The sequence below is a fragment of the Gavia stellata genome, chromosome 5, assembly GCF_030936135.1.
Source record: "Gavia stellata isolate bGavSte3 chromosome 5, bGavSte3.hap2, whole genome shotgun sequence".
In the NCBI taxonomy this organism is placed as follows: domain Eukaryota; kingdom Metazoa; phylum Chordata; class Aves; order Gaviiformes; family Gaviidae; genus Gavia; species Gavia stellata.
The window spans coordinates 31,094,272-31,117,102 of record NC_082598.1 but is presented as its reverse complement, the minus strand read 5'-3'; the positions used below and the strand labels follow the sequence as shown (position 1 = coordinate 31,117,102).

Genomic DNA, 22,831 nt, shown 5'->3' with positions numbered 1-22,831 from the left:
CTAACATTAAACTTGGGGATCTACTTGCAGCTAGTCATCCAAGCACCTACTGAAGCCAATAGGCAGAGATTAACACTTTCAAGTCCTTTAGACACTGACTCAAAGTGAGTCTCCATTGAAGCACATAACTTAGATTTCAGGGCTTACCTTTTAGCGGTCTGAAGTTAGGTGAGTTAATCTTGCCAATTAACTGTAATAGGGAGAAGCTGGAGAGACTGAAGAGCAGAAAAAGTTGTGGGTGCAGCATTTACTAACACGTATACCGAAGTCCGCCTCCTGGCAGGCTGCTTTTTCTTGTTTTCTTTTGCCTGACTGTTACACACTTCAGGAAAAAAATGTAAACATCAGGAGGGGACTGTGCTCCCGCTGTGCCATGGATTTGTGCTTTGGAGGGATTTTTGGTTGTGCAGATACCTGCAGAGCACTTTGCTGAGCCGTTGGGGTGGTCAGGCTCACGTACGTACTTTAGCACTGACGCGGTATGAAATTGCTGGATTGTTCTTTTGTAGACTGTGAGCACCCTCATGATTCAAGCAGCCAATGTATCTGCTTTGTATAGATGTATGGCTACGAACAGAGCTGGGTCAAGTGAGAGAGTTATCTCCTTTCATGTGACCAGTAAGTATACCCTGTTGAGGACAGCCATATTAATTTAATGTTATTTTGTCTGTTTCACTAATGATAGGTGCTTCAGTGTTGTCTGATTCCTGTCCTTTATAAAATCCTTTCATTCTTTAGGAATTTAGGTTTTCCTAAGGTTTTCCTAATGCAGCCTTTAAAGTCACCACCCAACTTCAGCCAAGTGATTAGTTCTGCTGGCATCAGTGGAGTGGCGGTCCTGTGAAAATGATGAAAAATGGGCACTGTTGTCCCAAGAGTGATTGCTATTGGGCTTTTGCAGTCACTTAAAAGAGCTACAGAGAAATTAATTACGGTAGTGTCACAAAATGAGTAAAGATGTACTGTAGAAGCTAAGACTAACATTTTAAAAAACAGTGGCAAAGAGCTTCTGTCTTCTTGAAAATCAGTCCCCATATTCACATGCTGAAATAATATTTTAATCCAAATCTAAAAACGAATTCTAAGATAGTGCTAAGAATCATCTTAGGTTACCAGAAGTTTCTACAGTAAGAGGAACTATATTCATTACACAGGCCTTTCTTTGATCCATTTTAAATGTATTGGTTTTAATGAGATTGTACTCTTTACATAAATGACTGATTGATTTTTCAGTGTTTTGTTTCCTTATTTACAACTGGCCAAGATGAGGATAAGGCTATATTTGTAAAATGGCTTTTTCAAGTTACTGTTGGCAGCAAAATGTGCAACTTAATAGGAATTTCTTTTATTTTTTTAACTTGCAGGGGGTCTTGAAATTAATCTCCAGCCTCGGAATCAGCTCACAGAGAAGGATAACATGTCTTTGCAATGCACGGCAGACAAATTCACCTTTGAGAAGCTATCGTGGTACAAACTCAGTGCTCACGCTTCGCAGACTCCCTTTGGAGGGCTGCCCATGCCTGTTTGCAAGAACCTCAATGCTCTCCAGAAGCTGAATGCAACAGTTTCAAATACCAATGGTGAAAATGTCACCTTAGAGCTCATCCTCCATAACATCTCCCTCCAGGATGGAGGAGACTATGTTTGCATTGCTCAGGACAAAAAGGCTAAAACACAGCACTGCCTGGTGAAGCACCTCACTGTGCAAGGTACGGATCTCTTACTGTGAACCAAAATGGGTGGTTGCATGTGCAAATAACTTCAGTAGTGTCAGTTTTCGGTATCGTCAGGTCTTGCATGTGTTGGCTTAATGGTGCGCTCAGTTGGTTAAATAGATTTAGACCATTTGTTGTAAATAAAGGGCTCGTTAGTTGTACATGTTAACGGCTGCTGAATGCAGGTCTGGGGCTGGTCCAGGCAGCAGGGACTTACCATTTCTTCAGTACCAGTGAGGAAACACTGAGTGAGCCACTGTGCTGTGCAAGGAGATGAGTTTGGCTTTTGCACAAATAATGACATGTGTTTAGCTCACTAACTTCTCAATTTTACCTTGCAAAACACATTTTTCGCCTCTAGCTGTATATGCATGTGTGTCTTCGTGGCATTAATGCTACTGCTTTGTGTCACTGAATCTTGGGTTTGAAGTAGTGTCTACAACTTAAAACTGTCATGAAGTGATGTTGGTATTGAGGCGCAAGCAATGCAAGCTGATAATCAGCTTTTCACACAAGTAGTGATGACTTTGCTTTGGGACATAGATGTCTAGGCTGATTAGGCAGATTGGAAAATACCTACGCATGTTCATAGGCCGTCCTGAATGGACGTTTGATGGACTGGCAGTATCAGACTTCTTGTAATGACCCTGGAAATAGAAATGTGAGGGAAGCAATTTCTCACCTATTCCTTCTTCCCTCAGCAGCCTGAGCAGTTACAAATTAAGCTATCTAAAGCAGGTTACATCAATACTGTTAAAATTTTCTTGGCTATTATAATTTTGTCATGTCATGTGGAAGTTTAACTATGATCTTAAGATGAACGCTGTGACTGTTGGTGTTATAAAAGGATTTGAGACTTTGTTACTGGGCCAAGCATGTAGAGTGTCATCAAGTGCTATTACTGCAAAAATGGATGTTTTCTTAAATGGTCAGTAATTTTGCCTTATTTTCGAACCAACAGAGCCCATGGCACCCACACTTGTAGGAAATCTGGAAAATCAAACAACAAACGTTGGTGAAACCATAGAAGTGTCATGCACAGCAAATGGAATTCCTCCTCCAAACATCATGTGGTTTAAAAATAACGAAACGCTTGTTGAAGATTCAGGTGAGGATTGCTCCTGTGCTACAAATTTTCTGTCACTTAAGGGCTTTCTTTCATAGGTCTCACTGCTAATTTTCACCATGAAAAGTTTAATTTTGAATTTTTAATACAAACTGGCATAAAAATAGCATAACTAAGAATCATGATTTTTTCCAGGTATTGTTTTGAAAGATGGAAACAAAACACTAACCATACGTCGAGTGAGGAAAGAAGATGGAGGGCAATACACCTGCCTTGCCTGTAATGTCCTCGGATGCAGAAAAGCGGTGGCTTTTTTTTCAGTGGAAGGTTAGTGTCAGCTTCTTTCCAGATTTTGCATGAAATCATTATGATCACTGAAAGGCAAGTCTACCAGCTATCCTGATCGAAGATCTGAAAATACACCATGAGGTTTGCGAAAAGTCCTGACCGTTCCTATCAAGCTCAAATTGGGTGTTGTCATAGCCATCATAATCCCAGCTGTTGAGGCTGATGCTTTCTTCTCCGCAATGTTGTTTATTGCTTTTCAACAAAAGCTGAATCTATATCTTACTTGTGGTTGCAAAAAAACCTCTGCCAGTCTATATTACATGCAAACCTATACAGCAGAACCTACCCCACCCTGCAGGTATCCTGGAGCATCTCTATTGTCTTGGTAACATAATAGTCATACTATGCTTTTTAATAGTTGTAACTTCTTAAATTACATCATTGCTATCACAGCATCTAAGAAAAACAGAGTGAAGGCTTTATGCAGTCAGTTGTGATTGCCATCCCATTTCAGTGATAAAAACAGGTAGTGTTCTTGGATTAGATGAGTCCAGCCTTAGTCCACCAAGCTCTGAAAGTACCGTTTGTGAGACCTGTCTCTCATTTGTTCTAGTCCTATTGTGGCACACCAAAATGCAATTCGCGATAATAAACAATAAATCCTAACAAGAGGTTACTCTGTAGTCTGAGTAGCTGGAACCACGATGGACTTTCTACCAGGAGTTGGGACTTTGCAATAAGAAGCCTTGAACTAAAAGCTCCTTGCCCTTGATATTAGTATGTTTGCAAAAATTAGTCACGGAATCCTTCACAAACCTCTGTCTTGTAAGTCAGGGTGATTGTCTGATCTGTTCTGTTAAGATAATTAAAGCAGTATCCTCTTATTCTTATAGGTCCTATTAAGATATTAAGATGTTGGGCAATATGTTTACGTGGGTTGGAAATTATCTGCAGCTGACATCAATGCAGATTTCAGCTGATGTGGTAAATATGGCTGGGGCATGTCTGTAAAAGTTGGAAATCTGTGTAGAACATACTGTTTCACTCCAAGAAATTTATAGTGCAGCTCATCAGGGTCATGCAATGAAGTGGGCTACTCTGTAGGAAAATCTGTATGGTGTGAGGGATGAAATACAGGAGCATGATGGGGCAAGTGGGAGCTGGAGAAGACAGCTGCTCCTGCGCATTAATAGATGTTCAAGTGGTGTCTGTTGGAGACTATTTTACTGGAAAAGGAATGTTGTAAATAAGTCCTTGGTTTTGTGTGTTGTTGTAGAATCACATTTTTTCATGCCCCAGGTGAAGCATGTAAAGAGACAAGAACAAGATTGTTTTCTGGGTCATTCTCACAGCACTTTATTTACTATATTATGGGGTTTTTTGGGTTTCTGGAGAAAGAGTCATTCATTTTGAGTATTCCAAAACAATGATTTCTTTTTAAAATGTAAGATTTTACTTTTTATTATTTGCCAAAGGTCCAGATACTGTCCTTGGGACAAAGTTGATACTAACGAATTGTGTGGTGTGTAAAACAGCACAAAACTAAGTGTAATATTCCAACATAAAAAACCCAACCTTTTTTGGTTTGTTTGCTTTCATTTCCTTGCTCCATGTTTCACTTTTAAAACGAACCTTCAGAACAAGGACCTCTGTTCTCTACTTTAATGAATGAACAAAACCAATATGCTTCCAACTATCACTCAGATACTCATTTATTTCTTCCCAGGCGCTGAAGAGAAAACAAACCTGGAGCTCATTATCCTCGTTGGCACTGCAGTGATTGCCATGTTCTTCTGGTTGCTTCTTGTAATCATCCTCCGGACCGTTAAACGGGTAATGAAAAAATTCTCGTACTGTCCTATCAGCACTGGTCTTGCATGACAAATGAGAGTTGACTTGAGGCCTTTTGTGTTGTTTCTTGCCATTGTTCTTAAATCAACAGACACATTTTTTCTCTCCATGCCGTCACATTCTTGCCTGGAACCGGGGGCACAGAAATTTGTTTTTAATTGAACAGGCCCTCACAAGAGAAAAAATGTTTCAGCTCGTTTTCTTTATTAAAAAATTAAAAGTGCAAGTAATTAACGATGATCGAACTCATGATGACATGGCATAGGGAAATGGTAGCCTGGCATTTCTGGGAACTAGTGGAACACTACAAAGTGAGAAAATGGCACTTTGCCTGCACATCGCCAGCAAAAAATCTGTGCAACTACAACTAATACCATTTTCCAGGCCAATGGAGGGGACATGAAGACCGGCTACTTGTCAATCATCATGGATCCTGATGAAGTCCCTATAGACGAGCACTGCGAACGGCTCCCATATGATGCCAGCAAGTGGGAGTTTCCCAGAGACCGGCTAAAGCTAGGTGCGTCTTCACTGCATGAGCCCTTCAGTGATACTGCAGCCAGCCCTGTGCCTGGGGGTGTTTCAGGTCCTGGCTTGCTGTGGGGCTGCCCTGATGCAGGACCCTTGGGTGGGCTCTCTGGTCCCATAGGATACAATGCATCCTCTCCCCATTATCAGGCCTATGTTCATTTCTGATATTCAAATTCAGTTTACATTTGCTTTTTATTCTGCATCTTTTACCCACTGTGCCAGACAAATAAATCAGAGCCTGTTCATTTTCTCACTTCAAGGTAAACCTCTTGGTCGTGGAGCTTTTGGCCAGGTCATAGAAGCAGACGCATTTGGGATCGACAAAACTGCTACCTGCAAAACAGTGGCAGTCAAAATGCTTAAAGGTAAAAATGATGATTAAAACTTCACTTTGAATGCACAATACAGGGATAATTGGCAATCCTATAACCAGTAGATAGAAAATAATCAAAATGTTGGTACCAATGGTTTATACAAGTTTAGCTTAACAGTTGGAGTCATGAAGCAATGATTAGGGAAATTACATGCCTTTACCTCATCGATAATTGCAGCAATGGGACTGTGGTTTCTTAGCCATTACTTTATAGATCTACTCAGGTTCAGAATATAAACTTGCTCCTGCAAGCAATTTGTACACGTCCATTTTTGCCTCATGCAGCCTGGTAGGGAGCTTTCTGCAAGTCTCAGACAATGGCTTAGGCATGCTCCAAAATGAGTAGCAGTTTTGAACAGCTTTCTCCTTACTTTAAATCATATTATAGTGCCTCGCAATTGCCACAAAAAAGTTGAAAGCTGTGGTTTGCAGACACACTGTTCCTGAGGAGGATGTAGCTGGGGCAGCAAAATGGGTCTGCCAGTAGCTGGGGGCTGTATCCCACCCTGTGGTGTACTGGAGGAAGGGTGGGAAAGCTGGGGGACTTCGGACAGTACAGTATAAGCAGTCGCAACCACAGGAAAGACCTGTTGCAGACTCATTACAATGGGATGAGCTTGCAGTAATGACAATAAAAATGAGAAAGCCCTGTCCATCCAGCTTCCCAGTGCTCAGGCAGCCTGCAGAGAGCTGCCTCCTCCACTCCTCTCTCCCCACCGCTTCTGCTCTTTCCTCTTTCCCTTCTCTCCCTGCGGGATGAGGACACCAGCCATGTCTCCAGGCTTTTTGTGAGGCTGCAGGGTTAGGCATGTTTGGCCCTGGCCCTATCTCTCCTAGTTCGTGGACCCACTGGACCCTTAGCATGGACCCCAGCAATGGCTATGGGACAATTTTTCTAGCTCTTCTTGGCTGGGAGGGTCAAACAGCAGAGTACAAACTGCTCAAAAGGTCTTTAGGAAAAAAAGAGGTTTGCTAATCTGGATCATTTGTGTCCCTGTTCTGATGTACTGCCCTTGGCAAATTTTGGAAAATGTTTAAAAGCAGAGCAAAGTCAACTCTGTCATGCATGTGTCTAGCTTTCATCAGTGTCCTACAGCATAGCTGACCCAGGCTACCAACCAACAAGACTTCTCACTAGATGGGCTGGAAAAATAACAGAAGAGAACACAGAGGAGGGGAAAACCTTTCTGTCTGTGATGCTCCTGATCTGTGTTGTTTTACCTCTGCAGAGGGTGCAACCCATAGTGAGCACAGAGCACTTATGTCGGAGCTGAAGATCCTCATTCATATTGGCCATCATCTCAATGTTGTCAATTTACTCGGAGCCTGCACAAAGCCAGGAGGTGAGTAACTTCTCAATGGGTGGGAAGGTGCTAATGAAAACCCTATTTCTGCCCTTTCTGCTGCATAGAAAATTGAGTTTCAAAATTAAGGGTTGGAAGAAATTGTCTCCTTTTTAAAAAAAAAATTCTGATAAGAGTGAGCAGGTCCAGAGGTGGAATAAGGGCTCAGAAGCCCTGAGATTTACATCCAGCTCCATCCTTTAGTTGTTCTGTCCCTTTGCTTTTCTGTACCTCAGATCCTCTTTTATAGTGGACACTCCATGTGTAACATACTTTGGGTCTGAGTCTAGTATCGGATTTAACAAGTTGGTCTTATTCTTGTCACCAGCTACAGTGCAACTGCAAGCTGTGACTTCCCTCCCTGGCTTTGGATGGGCTGTGGGTGCCTCTGTGTGCGTGTAGGAGGGGAGGTTGCTGTTTGGAGTCCAGCTCTGGGTGGATGAACCTATTTTACTTTATAATTGGGGACAGATGTTTTGTTTAACAAATCCAGCACTGCACGGTAATTTGGAAGAAATTCAGCATAAAGTAACTCAGTAATAATTTTTCAGGGAAGCTGAGTTGTTGGCTTACTGTGGGATCAGAATTTAATTTGTAAAGTTCCGTGAAAGAAGTGCAGTAGTTGAAGGAAACATAATCCATAAATATTTCTTTCCTTGTTTATTCCGTAATAAAATACACATGGCCAGTATCTGGAGCCGAGGATGGAAATACATCATTGTCGCATATGCCTATATAAGCAATTTGAGCATGAAATACCACATTTGGACTGTACATTAAGGCATCTATGTCTGAAACCAAGATTCCTGTTCTGAGTTTTTAGGACTTAAACTGCCTGCACAAAAATGCATGGATAATCATGTGTGTACTTTATTGCAGATGAGTGGTTAATTGCACTGAAGTTTATTCAAATATATATGTCGCATCCTTACAATGTCTATTAGCATAGGCACTTACTGGCACTTTAAGTATAAGCACACCACTATACATTTTCACATATGAAATTAGTCCTGTGATTTTCAAAAGTATGTGCTTTCTTTTCCTTCCTTATACAGCAGAAAAGGACTAATTTCCTTGCTTTGATTAGATTTTTTTTATTATTTCTGGTATTTTTAAAAACCTCTGGATTGTAGAATGCTTTTTGAAATGTACATATTTCTACCCACAAATTATGCTGTGAGATAAGATGGGATATAAATGGTCTTTCTAAGGAATTGCTTTACGTGTTGTACAGGCCCACTCATGGTGATCGTGGAATATTGCAAGTTTGGAAATCTGTCAGCCTACTTACGGAGCAAGAGGAGTGAATTTGTCCCATACAAGGTAAGGAGTCAAGGTTAACAGTATAATGTTTGATTTGGTGGGTTTTTTCCATACATGATGTTTCTGTTTCTAGTGCAGACAGAAGTGGCAATCCCTGGGGACACTGAATATCTAGTACTTCTCATGGGAATGAGAGATGGCAAAGACATCAGAGGTCATCTAGTCTTTCCCCTGGCCCCTGCAATGTAGCTATTTTGTTATTGTTAGCTTAAAATGTGCAAAGGAACTGGGCTTCCACTATTTCCCTTGGCAGATTATTCTACACTTGGCTGTATCTGTCAGGAAGTTTTTTCTGATTATCAGCCTGAATTTTTTCCTTTCTCAGTTAAGCTCCAGACCACCTTAAATAACTGCACTCCCTGCTTAGTGTATATATCCATCAGATATCTGTAGGTATCTTCTATCTCGTGATTATCCTTTCCACTATCCCCTTTGCTCATTGCTGAACCAGGATATACATATTTTTTGCTGTTAATCATTTTGTAAAATTGATGTATCTTATGAGTTTACGTTCAGGTTTTCACCTCCCAAGTCCTTTGCAAAGGGGAGCTCCATCACAGCACCCCTTCTTTGCACCCCGGTTTCAAAGGAGGGGGATGTTGGAGGCTGGCATTTTCAAACTAATTTCTGGATGTCTCTGAGAGGGGGTCTGATTTCTGGAGAGGGTTGGGAGGATCCATCCCCTCTGAGGGTCAGATTGCCAGATGAAGAACACGGCTGTGGGTACCCAGCACTAAGCATCACGCTCAGGACCCTACCCTTTTTACCCACAGCTGGGAGGGAGACCCCTGGGCTGTGATCTGCCGCACTGGTAGACCTGAGCTTCAGTCTTCCTGCAGCTGCCGTGTTAGACAAGAACTTCTTCAAACTGTTTGTTGGTTCTCCAGGGGGTTATTTTTCTTTATCCTTGGAGTCATTGTTTACTAATTTATATTGGCAAAGGCAACTCGCTGCATCCTCTTGTGAGGTAAAAAGGATAAACAAATATCTGAGAGGCCTTGAAGGAAGAGGCAGGGTTTCACGAGGGTGCTGACCCTTGCTTACACAAGTGGTGGGGATGGGAATTGGCAATGGAAAAAAACAGCCCTGCCAGGGAAGAAGTGTCACCAAACCGAAGCAGGAGAAAATGGAAACATGCAGGGCTGGCATCCTCCCTAGAGGCATTGGGTGGCTTAGGGGAAGAAGGAAATAAATGAGATTTTGAGGGCTGCTAGGGTTTTCGCCAAGGTAGAGGTTTAGTAGAAGGGCCTTTGCAGCAGCGGGAGGTAAAGCCATAGCAGTACAGAGAGGCTCAGGAGTATGACAGGGAGTTCGACAGCATCCACACGTGCTTCACAAGTGGTGGGCACCAGCCAGGGGTCTGAGAAGGCCAGCTCCTCAGTGTGCATTTATTCCCCAGCATGTGGAGATGTTGCTGGGGGGCAGCTGGGAGGACGCGGGAGCCAGCTAAAGCCATGCTGTGGAGTGGCAGAGTGTGCTCAAGCTGGTAAGCCTGCATGGCCATGTGTTGGAGTTTGCCGGCACTGTCACCGCGCCAGCCTGGTGCCCCAACCAGAGCTGGCTTGGAGCCGAGTGGCCGGTCATGCCAGTGTGGGGCTGCCCTCCCTGCCTTCAGTGGTACCCGTGGCACAGACAGTGGGGATCGTCACTGCCTCTCCTGAGGAAGCTTCTGGCATGCTTTCTGTTTCTGATTTCTCCCATCCTCCCCTCACATTTCTAGACCAAAAGTGCCCGGTTTCGGCAGGGGAAGGAGAACTATGTTGGTGATGTCTCCATGGACCTGAAGCGACGGTTGGACAGCATCACGAGCAGCCAGAGCTCCGCAAGCTCTGGCTTCGTGGAGGAGCGGTCCCTAAGTGATGTGGAAGAGGAGGACGGTAGGATATGTCTTCTCCTGGTGTTGGAACAGCTGTTGTTGGTGGAGGCTGATGAGGGACATTAGGAACTGTGTGATTTCCAAAGCTCCCTCAAAGCTGTGTGTGGGGTATTTCCTGAATGACCAAAGTTCCCGAGCTATGGATCATCTAGTTCAGCATCCCAAAACCCTCAGCCCAATCCCAGGTAATGTCCTGTCTGAGAAGGGTGCATTTTTAGTGCACTGCCTTTTGGAGATGCATCTGTTTAACATCCCAATGTCTTCAGGGAAAATCCCAGAGCAGAAACTCCAAAGGCAGTGCAGAGAGGGATGCGCCAGGATGCTAACTGAATTTCCTCAATGTTTACCCAGAAGTTAAATATCATGAAACGCCATCTGCTTCACTGCTTATTAGCAGAGAGGTTGATTTGCCTTCCCTCTGCGCAGGTGGTCTGTCAGGAAGAGGAAACCTGAATTATCCGCTCATTCAAAGCCTCCCCTGGATATACGTACCCTCTGCAGTGGTTTCACTGATGCGTTTGCCATGTTCTCCTTTGGCAGAGACAGCACAAAGTGTTCAGTGCTGCCAACATGTTTCAGAGACTGCTGATTTCAGCAAGCGGTGGGATCAGACCGCTCGGGATGGAGGCCATAGCTCAGTTGCCTGTACCTTGACTTCTACTAAAAGTCATTTAATGCAAAGAAAAACATCAATATATTAACAGGGAGGATGATCTTGTGGTTTCAGTGCAATCCTAGTAGGTAATGTCAGGCATGCACTTTATGCATTTCCACACCATTTTGGTCCTTTTCAGACCTCTCTGGTGTAACCACTGACCTTCTGAGCTGGGATGTTGTAAGAAGTGTGTAGACCTAAAGCATGCCTTGGGATGAGGGTTTTAGCCACCAGTGTTGTAGTTCTTGGCAGATTTCTTCTTAAAATCAAGAGCTGAGCAAAGACATTGAGTTGTTTATTTCAGCAGGAACTAAATGCCTAGGTATCTTCATTGGATACTTGAGTACCTTATTCCTCCAGGTCACTAGACGATGAGGTTAGGCTTCTTCTACCCTAAATTAGCATGGCTTTTTGCCAAACTCAAGTCTTTCTCCCCATGGCATATTCCTCCCCTGTAAGGACTAGGTGGGACCTCCCTCTCATCGGTTTCCAAATTCATCTGCTGAAAGCACAGGAAGCCTTTCCTGTCCTAGGAACTTGTAAGCTGGGTTTTGGTTGGTTTTCTTTTGAGATTGTTTTCCAAATCTTTCCACTGGTGGGTACTCTGGAAATAAGCAAGGATACCTGGGGTATAATGTATCATCTTGAAGTTTATTTTAGTGATAATTATACAGCCAAAAAAGGGCTTGGTTTGCTCTTCCAGTTCAATGTGCCATAAGGTTAAGATGGACATTTACCTAAGAAACAGTTACGGGTGCAATCCGTGACAAAGGGCATGTTTGACTGTTTTCTGATTTTTTGCAGCTGGTCCTGAAGACCTTTGCAAGAACCCTTTGACCATGGAGGACCTCATCTGTTATAGCTTCCAGGTGGCGAGGGGAATGGAGTTCTTGGCTTCACGCAAAGTAAGGAACTTCTCAGGGAGAGTGGCGTGTTATTTATTTGACTGTAGGAAATAGTGCTGTAGGTCTGTAGAAGGAAACAGCATGTTCATCTTTGGACTAGCAGTCATCCGCAACATTTTCTTTTTGCCCTAAGACATACCCAAATCATTAATACTACAGAGTGAAACAGCCCGTGCATTTATTGACACAAATGTTACTGATCTGTATAGGGTTTATGGGTCACCGATTCATAGAAGAATGATTAAGTAGTTGGAGGAGGGGAGCTGACTTATGAGGACGATTAAAGGAATTAGGGACAAATTCCCGGTAACCGGAGCTAAACTAGAGTAAAGGAGCTTGCTCTGCGGAGGTTGCCTGTAACTTGCGCAGTGGGTTTGGAAAGACAGTGTGAGGAGAGATGATGCTCACCTATGAAACTTCATGGATGACTCCTTGGAGAGTCTCTTGGCAATCAATAACACCTCACCTGCATTTTGGCCTTCTAGAAGTGCTTTTCTGTGGTTTCATCCTAAATATGTATAGTACATGTTTCAAAGGATGTAAATTCCAGCAAGAGTGAGGAATTGCCTGCTGTTGTATAGAAACAAAAAGTGCTTAGAAATGGGAAAAGGAAATAGAAGCGGGGAATACAAAACTGCTCTAGAGTGCAGGCTAGGTGTTCAAGAGCAGACTTGAGTCTTTTCTAAAAACATGCATTTGTCTACATTTCATATATCCTGGTTGGTGTGTATACGTGAAAATATGTCTTTCCAGGATCTGCATTTCTAGTCCATACTAGAAGCAAATCTGCAGCCACTTTCAGAGCCTGGCTTTTTTACTTCAAGCTATTGAGGCTTGAGTATTGAAGTCTTTGGGTTGTTGGCTAAGCTGTCATTCTGCATAGATAAAGGCATGGACTTTTCTGTCTGTAGTCAAGATTAGTTTGTGTTGGAATCAAATCGGCGTCTTAGTGTGGTATGTTTTTCAGAGAGAGTGGAGTACACAGATTTGAGTGAACCTAAGTAAATCCAAAGGAACCTGTTTTGTGTCAGCTTCTTAGGATAATTAATTAGCTAACTTCAAAGGCCCTGTCTGCATAGTGGATAAACAGATGTATGTTTGGACTTGGGAACACAAGTCTCCCTGAGCCAAATCAGTTGTGACCATCAAAAAAGCACTTAAAATCAGTAACTGTTGATGCTGAGGTTTCTTTTTCTTAAAAGGTTTTAAGAATTATTTGGCCTTTGAGGGAAGGAGAACACATATGTGAAAGAGATCAGTCCCGTGGACGGAGCTGTGACGACAGGCAGCATATGAAGTTGTTTACTTCTCTTTGCAGTGCATCCACAGGGACCTGGCTGCTCGTAATATCCTCTTGTCAGACAATAACGTGGTCAAAATCTGTGATTTTGGCTTGGCTCGAGACATCTACAAAGACCCAGATTACGTCAGGAAAGGAGATGTAAGTTTCAGATTCTCTGTTGAGAGAGAACTAGTATGAAGTCAGGACTTTTTTTTTTTTTCACCCTAAATGGGTTTGTGGAAACTCAATATTTTGCTAAACTGTGATACCTTTTTGTTTACGGAAATGCTTTCAGGCCAGACTACCCCTAAAATGGATGGCACCAGAAACCATTTTTGATAGAGTGTATACCATTCAGAGTGATGTATGGTCCTTTGGAGTTTTGCTGTGGGAAATATTTTCATTAGGTGAGTCACTTTAATTTTACTGAGCCATCTTAGATTTTAAACAACAGAGTCTGAAGAAAACAGTCAAAGTGTTCTTGGATCCTCTTTAGCATTTTTATTACTTCTTGAAAATTTCCTGTTTATTTTCTCCATCAAAATAAAATACTCAAATTTCCTTAAAAATGCAACTGTGGGAACATGGACTTGAAATGCTTCTTCATATGATTTCAGTATGTGATGATGTGCCTCATTTACTTGATCAGTTGCTGTTGCCATCATAAATATAAATTGTTTGCACATCCAAATATACTGAATTACCTTATTAACTCAGGCCATAGCGAATTATTTGTTTGAAAATTAATCCCAGAATTTAAGAGTCTAATGCATTAAAATTACCACTGCTCTCATTTTAGGTGCATCGCCATACCCTGGAGTGAAAATTGATGAGGAATTTTGCAGAAGACTGAAAGAAGGAACAAGGATGAGAGCACCAGACTATACAACACCAGAAATGTGAGAAACTCTTCTTCCAGCTGCCCACATTTACCTCACAATAATAGCAGGTGCCTGAGCAAGCAATAGGTGCTGTTTTCTTTATGCTGATATTTTAATGGGCTTTGTCCTTCTAGGTACCAAACAATGCTGGATTGCTGGCATGGAGATCCTAAGCAAAGACCAACGTTTTCAGAGCTGGTGGAGCACCTGGGGAATTTACTGCAAGCCAATGTCCGTCAGGTACATGGAATGTATTCTCTAGTTGCTAAAACCACCAGCTGAACCCCTCCTGTCCTGCCAGCTACCATGAAATCCCGTAGTCGGGTGCTGTCCACTGGAGCCGTCAGGAAGCCTGGGCTTCTTCCACCGCTCCCATTACTGACTGGTACTTGGGGCAACTTGCAGAGAAGAATGACTTGGGAAGGGAAAGATTGCAGAGGTCTGTTGTGGTAACTAAAAGGCACCTTGCCCTGCCAGCAAGGGCTTCCCATGACACCACTGCTGTGGTTACGTAGCTGTCTTGCTGGGGAGTTGTTGGCATAGACTTAATTCCCTGCTCTACTGCTGATTTCTCTGCATACTGCAGAGGCATTTCAGCAGGTAGCTCCTGTGCATCTCACTGTGCCAAAGATAGATATCTTAGCATATGTGAGGATGTGGGATGCAGTGTTTTTAATGACTCTTCTGGAAGAGAAGGGTACATGCATTTCACTGCCTGTGAGCAGCTCCATGTGGATAAGTGTATTAAGACTTGTCCAACGTATAGGCATTGTGGTAAGAGAGCCCACTGCTTCCAGGTGGGGTACATGGGCCTCCCTCCCTCCTGGGTTCCCCATCTTGTGTCTCCCTCTTCCTCCCTCTTCATGCACCACAAATGTGAACAAGGCCAGGGCAACAGATGTGAGCACTCGGATGAAGGAGGCTGGATTTTGCCACATGCTCTCCTATTAGACTAGTTCTCCCTTTCCGACCTATTGGTAGTGATGGGAATTACCTGTCCTTCCAAAGTGTCGTGTATTCTGTGCATACCAGAACTCAGAAAGGATAGAATTTCCTACAGAGCAGCTTGAAGCTTACGTATCACAGAATCATAGACTGGCTGAGGTTGGAAGAGACCTCTGGAAGTCATTGGTCCAACCCCCTGCTTAAGCATCTAGAGCCCATTGCCTAGGACCATGTTCAGGTGGTTTTTCAATATCTCCGAGGGTGGAGACTTCACAGCCTCTCTGGACAACCTGTGCCAGTGCTTGGTCACCCTCACAGTAAAACACTTGTTTCCTTGTATGTTCAGAGCATACTTTATGTATATTTGCCCATAACCTAATATGGTTGGATTACTAATGATTTAGACTCTCTTGCTATAAACTGTAATGTATTGTGACTATAAAAGACAAACATGATCTACTGTCTGATAACTAATAGCTAATTATGTGTGTCATATTGTAGTCCAAAAGGGATAAATGCAAAAAAATTAGAATAAAAAGGGAAACTACAAAATGTTTTCTTATGGGACTATAAATAGTTATGCAGTACTGAAGGATGCATAATCCATTTTTTCTCTTCATATTTTAAAGCAGAAATGTAAACAAGTGGAAGAAATTTTTAAAAATGTTATTGTAATTCACATTAAGTTAGATGCCAAAGTATTGATAGAAAACTTTTTTTACTATCTCCATTTCATTCTTTTTTCATTTACTTCTTATACTTAATTTAGGCTTTATGATTCATATGCTGTAGTCCAACTCAATCTCACTTTCAGTTTAGGTCATGTTCTTTGTGTCATTGCAATTCAAGCATTACTAAAATTTAATTTTTTTTATTTCAAAGACATCAAGAAAAAGTTCAGTTTATGCATTGTGTTATGGTATGTCATATATAAATCTCATTTTTTTATTGAAAACTACTTTGCAGTGGCTCTTCCTAAGTTTCCCTCTTTTAATGAAGCTGCTCCTGCAAGGGTGGTAGAATGCTCATAGCTTAATAAAACAACCAAGGTAGCTCTGTTGGACTGATGCATTCTCCACGTATGTGTGTATAGCTGTTTATGTCTGTATATCTCTGTAGCCTTATTTAATTTTTGTATTTTTTCACTGCATTCTACAGGATGGTAAAGACTACATTGTCCTTCCTTTGTCGGTATCGCTGAATATGGAAGAGGATTCGGGTCTTTCTCTCCCAACTTCACCTGCTTCCTGTAGGGAGGAAGAGGAAGTCTGTGATCCTAAATTCCATTATGACAACACAGCAGGAATTAGGTATTTTATATGGTGGACATCCTACTGGGGCCTCTGGGCAGGTTTTGTTCATGCTGGGGGCAGGGAAAATGAAAGGAAGAGACTTCAGCTGCCTGGTCCATATTTAACCTCCTCCATAGGGATAAGAATGAATCTGTAGAGTTTTTGCAGGCAAAAACTAGTTTCTTACCTCCCCAAATGCTAGGGGATTATTATTTTTTTTTACTACCCTTTCAAGATTTGGTATTCTCATTCAAAAAAATACATGAGTATTTGTTATGTAGTTTTTAAGAACCAGAACAAATAGAAAGTTTTACTGATCCAATACAGTTGTGTTCACACTCTTCTATTGCAGCTCCCTAAAACAGTAATAGTAATAGATCTATCATTAATAACCTCTCTGGCATTTCCCCTCCTAAAGTGAAATGTTGGTAAATAGGTCATGAATTGATAGCCAAGGGGAATGCAACCTAAATAGTGTTGTCACTTTTCTTTGTCCATTGCTTGCTTCTGGCGGGCTGCTGGAGCATCCATGATGGACCAGTAGTGGTAGATGCTGTTGGGTATCGTGGCAGAAGTGACTTCTCTGGTAAGGAGTTTGTACTAATGCACTTAAGCAGGGCTTATGTTGGACCTTGTGAGGACCTCACCACGGGATGTAAGAAGAAAGGTATTTTCTCATCCAGTGTTGCCTAAGATCAAATTCAGCCACTTAGATGCTGGAACCCCTGGGTTGCTTGCTGCAATCTCAGAAGGATAGAAGGATCCAACCGTCAGGGCAGAGATGGACTCTGTTGGCAGGTTTCACATGGTTTCCACAAAGTGGAGCCCTCTCCCTCACTGCTTGTATTTTATCCACCAAAGACAAACGAAGTTGCTATGATTTTGAGTACTGCAGGATGACATTTTTATGAGGCCCTGGGAAAGACTAGGTAGGCACAGTGCATTTCACACTTCAGTTGAACGTACGGTCCTAGAGCTGAACTCTCAACCCCATGTTTTAGTAGTGGGGCAAAATCTAAATATAAATATTTAAGAGACACAAAAACATGATTTAACACTGAAAACATCACACTTATTTTCCACTTCCAATACTTCTTCTATGGCTTTTCCCGGTCCCCACTTCCTGTTATGAACAGAAGTAAAATCTCTCAGGCAACCTTATAAAGAGACTTCGAGCCTCTTTTCTGTCTTACAGGGTGACAGGGTTTGTGATAAAGCACTTGTGGAAACCATGCTAGGAGAGGCAAAGTGGGGAGCTCAAAACATGCTTAGGGACTTTATTCTTCTGTTCTGGTAGCTGAAAATTATTTTGTAGGCACGGATCTTGCTATACACGGAGTGGAAAAGATTGATCTGTTCAGTAATATCTTTTTCAATCTTCACAAAAGTACTAACAATGAGGACAGGCTGATAAATACAATCTCTAAATCAAAGCTGGAAGAGGAAAAGCAAGCGCAGGGAAAACACAGAACGTTAAAGAATATTTAGGTTGCTGAGGTAAATTAAAATCAGCAGGACCTCCTAACATCTGCCATATGTGGCTTAGGAAATAGATATGCAATTTCTGAACCTTGAAAGATTGTCATTAAGAACAGTCACGTGAGGTAAAGAAGATTTAAGGAAGTGTAAAGATAAGGTCTGGTTTTAGAAAGAACAGAAAAGGACTAACCCTTAAATCAGGTTAACTTGAATCTTAGGGATGATCCCTGAATAAATGATCCATTAAATAGTGGTAAATGCCTACAGGAAAATGAAGTAACTAAAAATGGCCAGCATGGGTTTGTCAAGAACAAACGAAGTCAAACCAATCTAAGTTTCATTTTTAGGGAGAATTGGTCTGGTGGATAGCAGGGAAGATGGAGTTTGATTTTCTGTAGGGCATTTTTGGCCCTTTTTTATGGGACAGTCTATTACAAAATGCAAACACGTGTCAGGAAATACTGTCAGGACGTCAGCTGAGCTCTCACCACCACCGGGCAGGAATCAGATTCCACATGTGGCCTCCCTCTGCCTGCACACTATTTCTGGTCCTGTTTGCCCAGTAGCTTGGCTTAACCAGGAGGATCTCATTCATTGTAGCCCATGTAGGCTGACTCTTGTCTGGGCTGAGCAGAAGCAGGACTCCCATACCTGGGAGGTTGTTCGGATCATGAGGCTGGGATTCCCAGTCTTCACCACCCTGGTAACTGTAGTCCTGTCCATGCAGTTCCGTGCGTGTGTGGGCATTACATGCAAGCACACAGGAAGCTTTCAGACTAAGAAGGCAAGTTATGGAATGAACTTCTCATCATTCAAGGTCACATAGTCCAGGAAGGTAAGTGGACTAGATTGTCCACTAAATGCTTTATGCTTTTGGTCCTGGCAGGATTAGATGGGAAGTGGATTAGATACCATTGGAGAATTACAGAAACAGAAGACATGGTCAGCGCATGGATCTTGGAAGAACTGGTTTTGTTAAGTCTAGGACGAGAAAATGGAGAGGGAACACAGTAACAGTTTTCAGTATATGAGAAGTTGCTTGAAAGAGGATGTTAATTAATTATCCTGTGTCCTCAGCAATAGGACAAATTTTATTTGCAGCAAATACTTGGATTTAATATTTGAAAAACGTTCTAAGGTGTGATTGAGCACCTGAGCAGGCTACACAGGGAACTTGTAAAATCCCCACCAGTTTAAATAAATGTCTGTTGGAGATATGCAGGACTCAGCATAGCTAGATTCAAAGCTGGGAAATGGGGTGAATGGTGCTCTTCATTGCCTCCAGCTTTGTGCTTCAGGTGGATGCACACTTTTAACTCCATGGCTTTTTCTTCATTAGCTGTTAGGAACATAAATTTGTCCTGTTTAACTGGGACAACATCCATTTTATTCCATATCCACTTAGACAGAAAGCTGCGGGTAGCTGTTTTGTTTGCTGTATTAGTTTCTCCATGAAAGTCAATTTTTTTTTTTTTGTCCAATATTTTTTATGGATGACATCCTGCCCAGAGGGCTTCTTTTGGAGAAAAGCCTTCAAGAGAGATGTAGCACTCCCTCTCCTAATCGCCACAGTTTAAGGGCGGCAGTCTGCTGAGTCTGCTGTTGTTGTCCTAGGTCCAGCCAAGGGCTCAGAAGTGCAGTCCAAAGGAACAGACACACGTCTGTGTTCCAGGCTCCTCTGTTTATTATATTTCTAAGCAAAGCTTGCAGGAAGTGAAGCCCTCCAGTCTAACTGAGGAAAGGAGCTGTTTTCTCAAAGCAATTTCTTAGAATTTGCTTAGAGATCGAGGTTGTCAGGAGCAGAAGGTCAGAAACATGCCACTTTCTAGGCTGTTCGTCCTTTTCAATACATGGCTATTTTGAGGTTTGCATAATATGTTTTGACAAAAGGATTAACTTCTCTGTAGAGAGATGAAAGGATTCTGATATCATTGTGCTGTTTGCAGCCAAGTTGTGGATAGTGGACACAAAACTTTTTTTGTTTTGTTTTCTTTTCAGTCAGTACCGACAAGGTAGCAAAAGAAAAAGCCGCCCTGTGAGTGTGAAAACATTTGAAGATGTTCCATTGGTAACCACTGTAAAAGTTGTTCAGGAGGTGAGTTCATCTGTTGTTTGCATGTCTTTTCCTTCTGTTGATGTCTTTTTTCATGGTGTTTTTTTTAATCTCTTTCCACTTAATGCATTTCTAACAACTTTGCAGGAAAACCAGACAGATAGTGGGATGGTTCTTGCGTCTGAAGAGCTGAAGACATTGGAAGAGAGCGATAAACAAGTGAAAATACCCTTTAGGTAAGGCTCAGGCTGCTCATAGGATTGAATATTACCTTTTGCTTGCAGTACGTCAGAAGAGTGATTGGTTTGTAACGTTTTTTAGAAGACGAAATCTTTTCTTCCTGTATTTTCAAAAACACAAAGAAAAATTGTGCACTGTATGCCTGGTCATCCGCATTTGGTACCAGGAGAGGAGAGGTAATGCAGCTGTTGGAAGCATCAGCCAGCACCCCAGAAAGGACTTGTATTTATCAGCTGCAAAAGCAACAACCACCCCTCGAAGGAACTGAGCCGGTGCACACAACTGAGCGCATTTGTGTGGGCCTGTCGCTATGACAAAGAGCTCTTCTTTTTTTCTTTTTCTTTCTTTTTTCCTAAAGCTGACTCTTGAGTTTTCAGGATGTACCTGGGTGTATTTTCAGAGCATTGTACAGGGGCTTTATTGTGCAGTTCACAGGAAGCACAGTGGCATTCATGGAGCTGAAACCTCACGTATGCTCTCTGAGAGCTTCTCAGGAATTATTTTTTCCAGGACAACTTCAGTGCAAACAAAAGTATACTGCAGTTGTGATTGCACCACGGCTGAAATGTGTGAAGCCTTTCAAAGTTTTCTCTCTGTTTGATCTGTGGTCGCAATTTAACTCTTTGTACTGTCAGAAAATTAAATATCCTTTTCATGCATTAGTGAAGTTAGGGCGTATAAAAAGGTCTCTCCTTATAATCAAATGCATGTTTAAAATAGCTTGAAGCCAGTTTTGCTAGGTGCATCATTTTGCTTTGGTTGTTGCTGTGATGGAAAGTAGCTGCTGGCAGGAATCGCCCACCTGCCCTCCAGAAGACAGTCTCCACTGCTCTCTCAGTCCTGTTTCTGCTTGTTTTTCGCAGCATGCTGGTGCCCAGCAAGAGTAATGAGTCCGTCATGTCCGAAGCCTCCAACCAGACGAGCGGGTACCAGTCGGGGTACCACTCGGATGACATGGACACCACTGTCTACTCCAGCGAGGAGACTGAACTCTTGTGCGCTCGGGAGGCTTCGCCCCCGCTCTGCCGCGCGCACGGGCTCGCCTACGACGGCACCGCGCCGCTCACCTCCCCGCCGCTCTAGGGCAAAGCCGGCAGCTCCGGGTCCCCCCGCGATGTGCCTTCCTTGCCTGGACTGGTAGTATTCAGGTTTGATGTTTAGAAAGACTGTGTCTGTGAGACTAAGACATATATTTTTTCTGAAGAGGATGCAGAAGCATCTGGCAGCAAAACTGCGCCATGCCAGGCTGCAGGGCGCTTTCCTCAAGAGACGCTGGCGGCTGAGGGTGCAAAGCCCTGGCTGCGGTGTGTGGGTGCTGTGCCAACCCGATAGCAGAGGCAGCATGGTGGCCTTTGGGACCCCGGTGACATGCTGAGCATCTGCCTGATGCAGGCAGCGGCACGGCGTTCAACTTAACTGTTTCTAGTTGTACGAAATAGCGGCACAGCCCTGCTCTTTTTTTGTTTTGTTTTTCCCCTTGTGGCTGGACTCCAGGAAGGAAACAGCACGGCACTGGCTTCTTGTTTCTCAGAGTTATCCCTTGCTTGCACCTCCACAAACAAAAAAAGGAACCTCCAGCTCAAGGCTCTGGCACTCACCGGCGGCCTGAGACTAAACATAGGCTGGGCTAAATATAGGTGGGGGCGATGGTCTCTGTCCTTGGCAGAGAAAAAGAAGTTGCTGTACCAGACCTCATGAGCTGCATTTCCTTGGAAGACTTGCCCGGTGAGGTTGGTTAGTAGGGAGGAGGCAGAGCACCACGCTAAGTGACGGGCCATGGGTGCCGGGGGCATGCTTCACCTCTGGGGACGGCTCTGCCCTCTGTCCTCCCCAGCACCCTTGGCCCATGCCAGGTGCCTGCCTGCTTCTGAGCTAGCCTGAAATGGCTGCAGAAAATACACCCCCCCCGCCGCCAGCCTTTGAATCATCATGGGGGTAACCTTTACAATTGGTAGAAAAGGCAGTGTAATCTACCTTAGGACCTTAGGATGCCCTGTGGTCCTGATGGGGCATCCAAAGGGCATCCGAAGGGCACTCTACCTTCTCATCTCATCCCCCCTTCCTCAGATATAGGTCAGACTCTTTCACTTTGCAAACTCCCAGTCTGTTTGCACTGGCAGAGATCTTTGTTTATGTAGTCTTGGGAATCCGTGACTGGTTTCATGGCAGCTTTGATCTTCTCCGAGTGGTGAGATTGTGACTAAATGTTGGACAACTTCTTACCTGTGCTCTTGTAGTCCCAGAGCTCTAATGATAGACACAATGCAGGCTACAAGATTTTAAAACGTAAAGCTATTTCTACTGAGTCCTTTTTTGTATTTTTATAATGGGGTTTTTTTGTTTGTACTTACTATAATGTCAAATGTGGGAACCATGAATATAAGGCATATACAGTATTTATAGCCTCTTTATGTAGAAATAAATGTAATATATTAAAATATAAATATAAATTATATAATGGATATTGTACTATTCACATTTTGTATCAGTGTTCTGTAGCATTACAAGGGTCACAAAATTTTAAAACTTTTCACTTTATTAAAAGGGACTGGAAATTTAGAGGTGGGGCCTATGAGTAGATCTGTTTGATTTTCTTGCATGTATTATATCCTGTCTATTGACAGAGAAGTTTATCAAGTGCTACTTATTTCGAGTGCCAATTAATGAATCTAGTTATTTATACCATTGTACAGGTCTATGAACATTTCTGTGAGTACCTATAGTAAAGAAACT

The 22,831-nt window shown here is 42.7% G+C and overlaps 1 protein-coding gene across 1 annotated transcript in view; it reads left to right on the top strand.

Moving 5' to 3' along the window:
- Positions 1-22,527, top strand: part of KDR (kinase insert domain receptor) — a 32,327-nt gene extending 9,800 nt beyond the window's left edge. Inside the window, exons 12-30 of the mRNA XM_059817548.1 lie at positions 510-618; positions 1,365-1,709; positions 2,677-2,823; positions 2,977-3,108; positions 4,796-4,902; positions 5,305-5,440; positions 5,712-5,816; positions 7,054-7,167; positions 8,402-8,490; positions 10,211-10,367; positions 11,826-11,926; positions 13,245-13,367; positions 13,504-13,615; positions 14,008-14,107; positions 14,224-14,329; positions 16,193-16,344; positions 19,804-19,900; positions 20,006-20,094; positions 20,962-22,527. Of these exons, the coding sequence (XP_059673531.1) occupies positions 510-618; positions 1,365-1,709; positions 2,677-2,823; positions 2,977-3,108; positions 4,796-4,902; positions 5,305-5,440; positions 5,712-5,816; positions 7,054-7,167; positions 8,402-8,490; positions 10,211-10,367; positions 11,826-11,926; positions 13,245-13,367; positions 13,504-13,615; positions 14,008-14,107; positions 14,224-14,329; positions 16,193-16,344; positions 19,804-19,900; positions 20,006-20,094; positions 20,962-21,181 (2,541 nt within the window). The 3' untranslated portion in view covers positions 21,182-22,527. The remainder of the gene's footprint in view (positions 1-509; positions 619-1,364; positions 1,710-2,676; positions 2,824-2,976; positions 3,109-4,795; positions 4,903-5,304; positions 5,441-5,711; positions 5,817-7,053; positions 7,168-8,401; positions 8,491-10,210; positions 10,368-11,825; positions 11,927-13,244; positions 13,368-13,503; positions 13,616-14,007; positions 14,108-14,223; positions 14,330-16,192; positions 16,345-19,803; positions 19,901-20,005; positions 20,095-20,961) is intronic.
- The last annotated feature ends 304 nt before the right edge of the window (positions 22,528-22,831 follow it).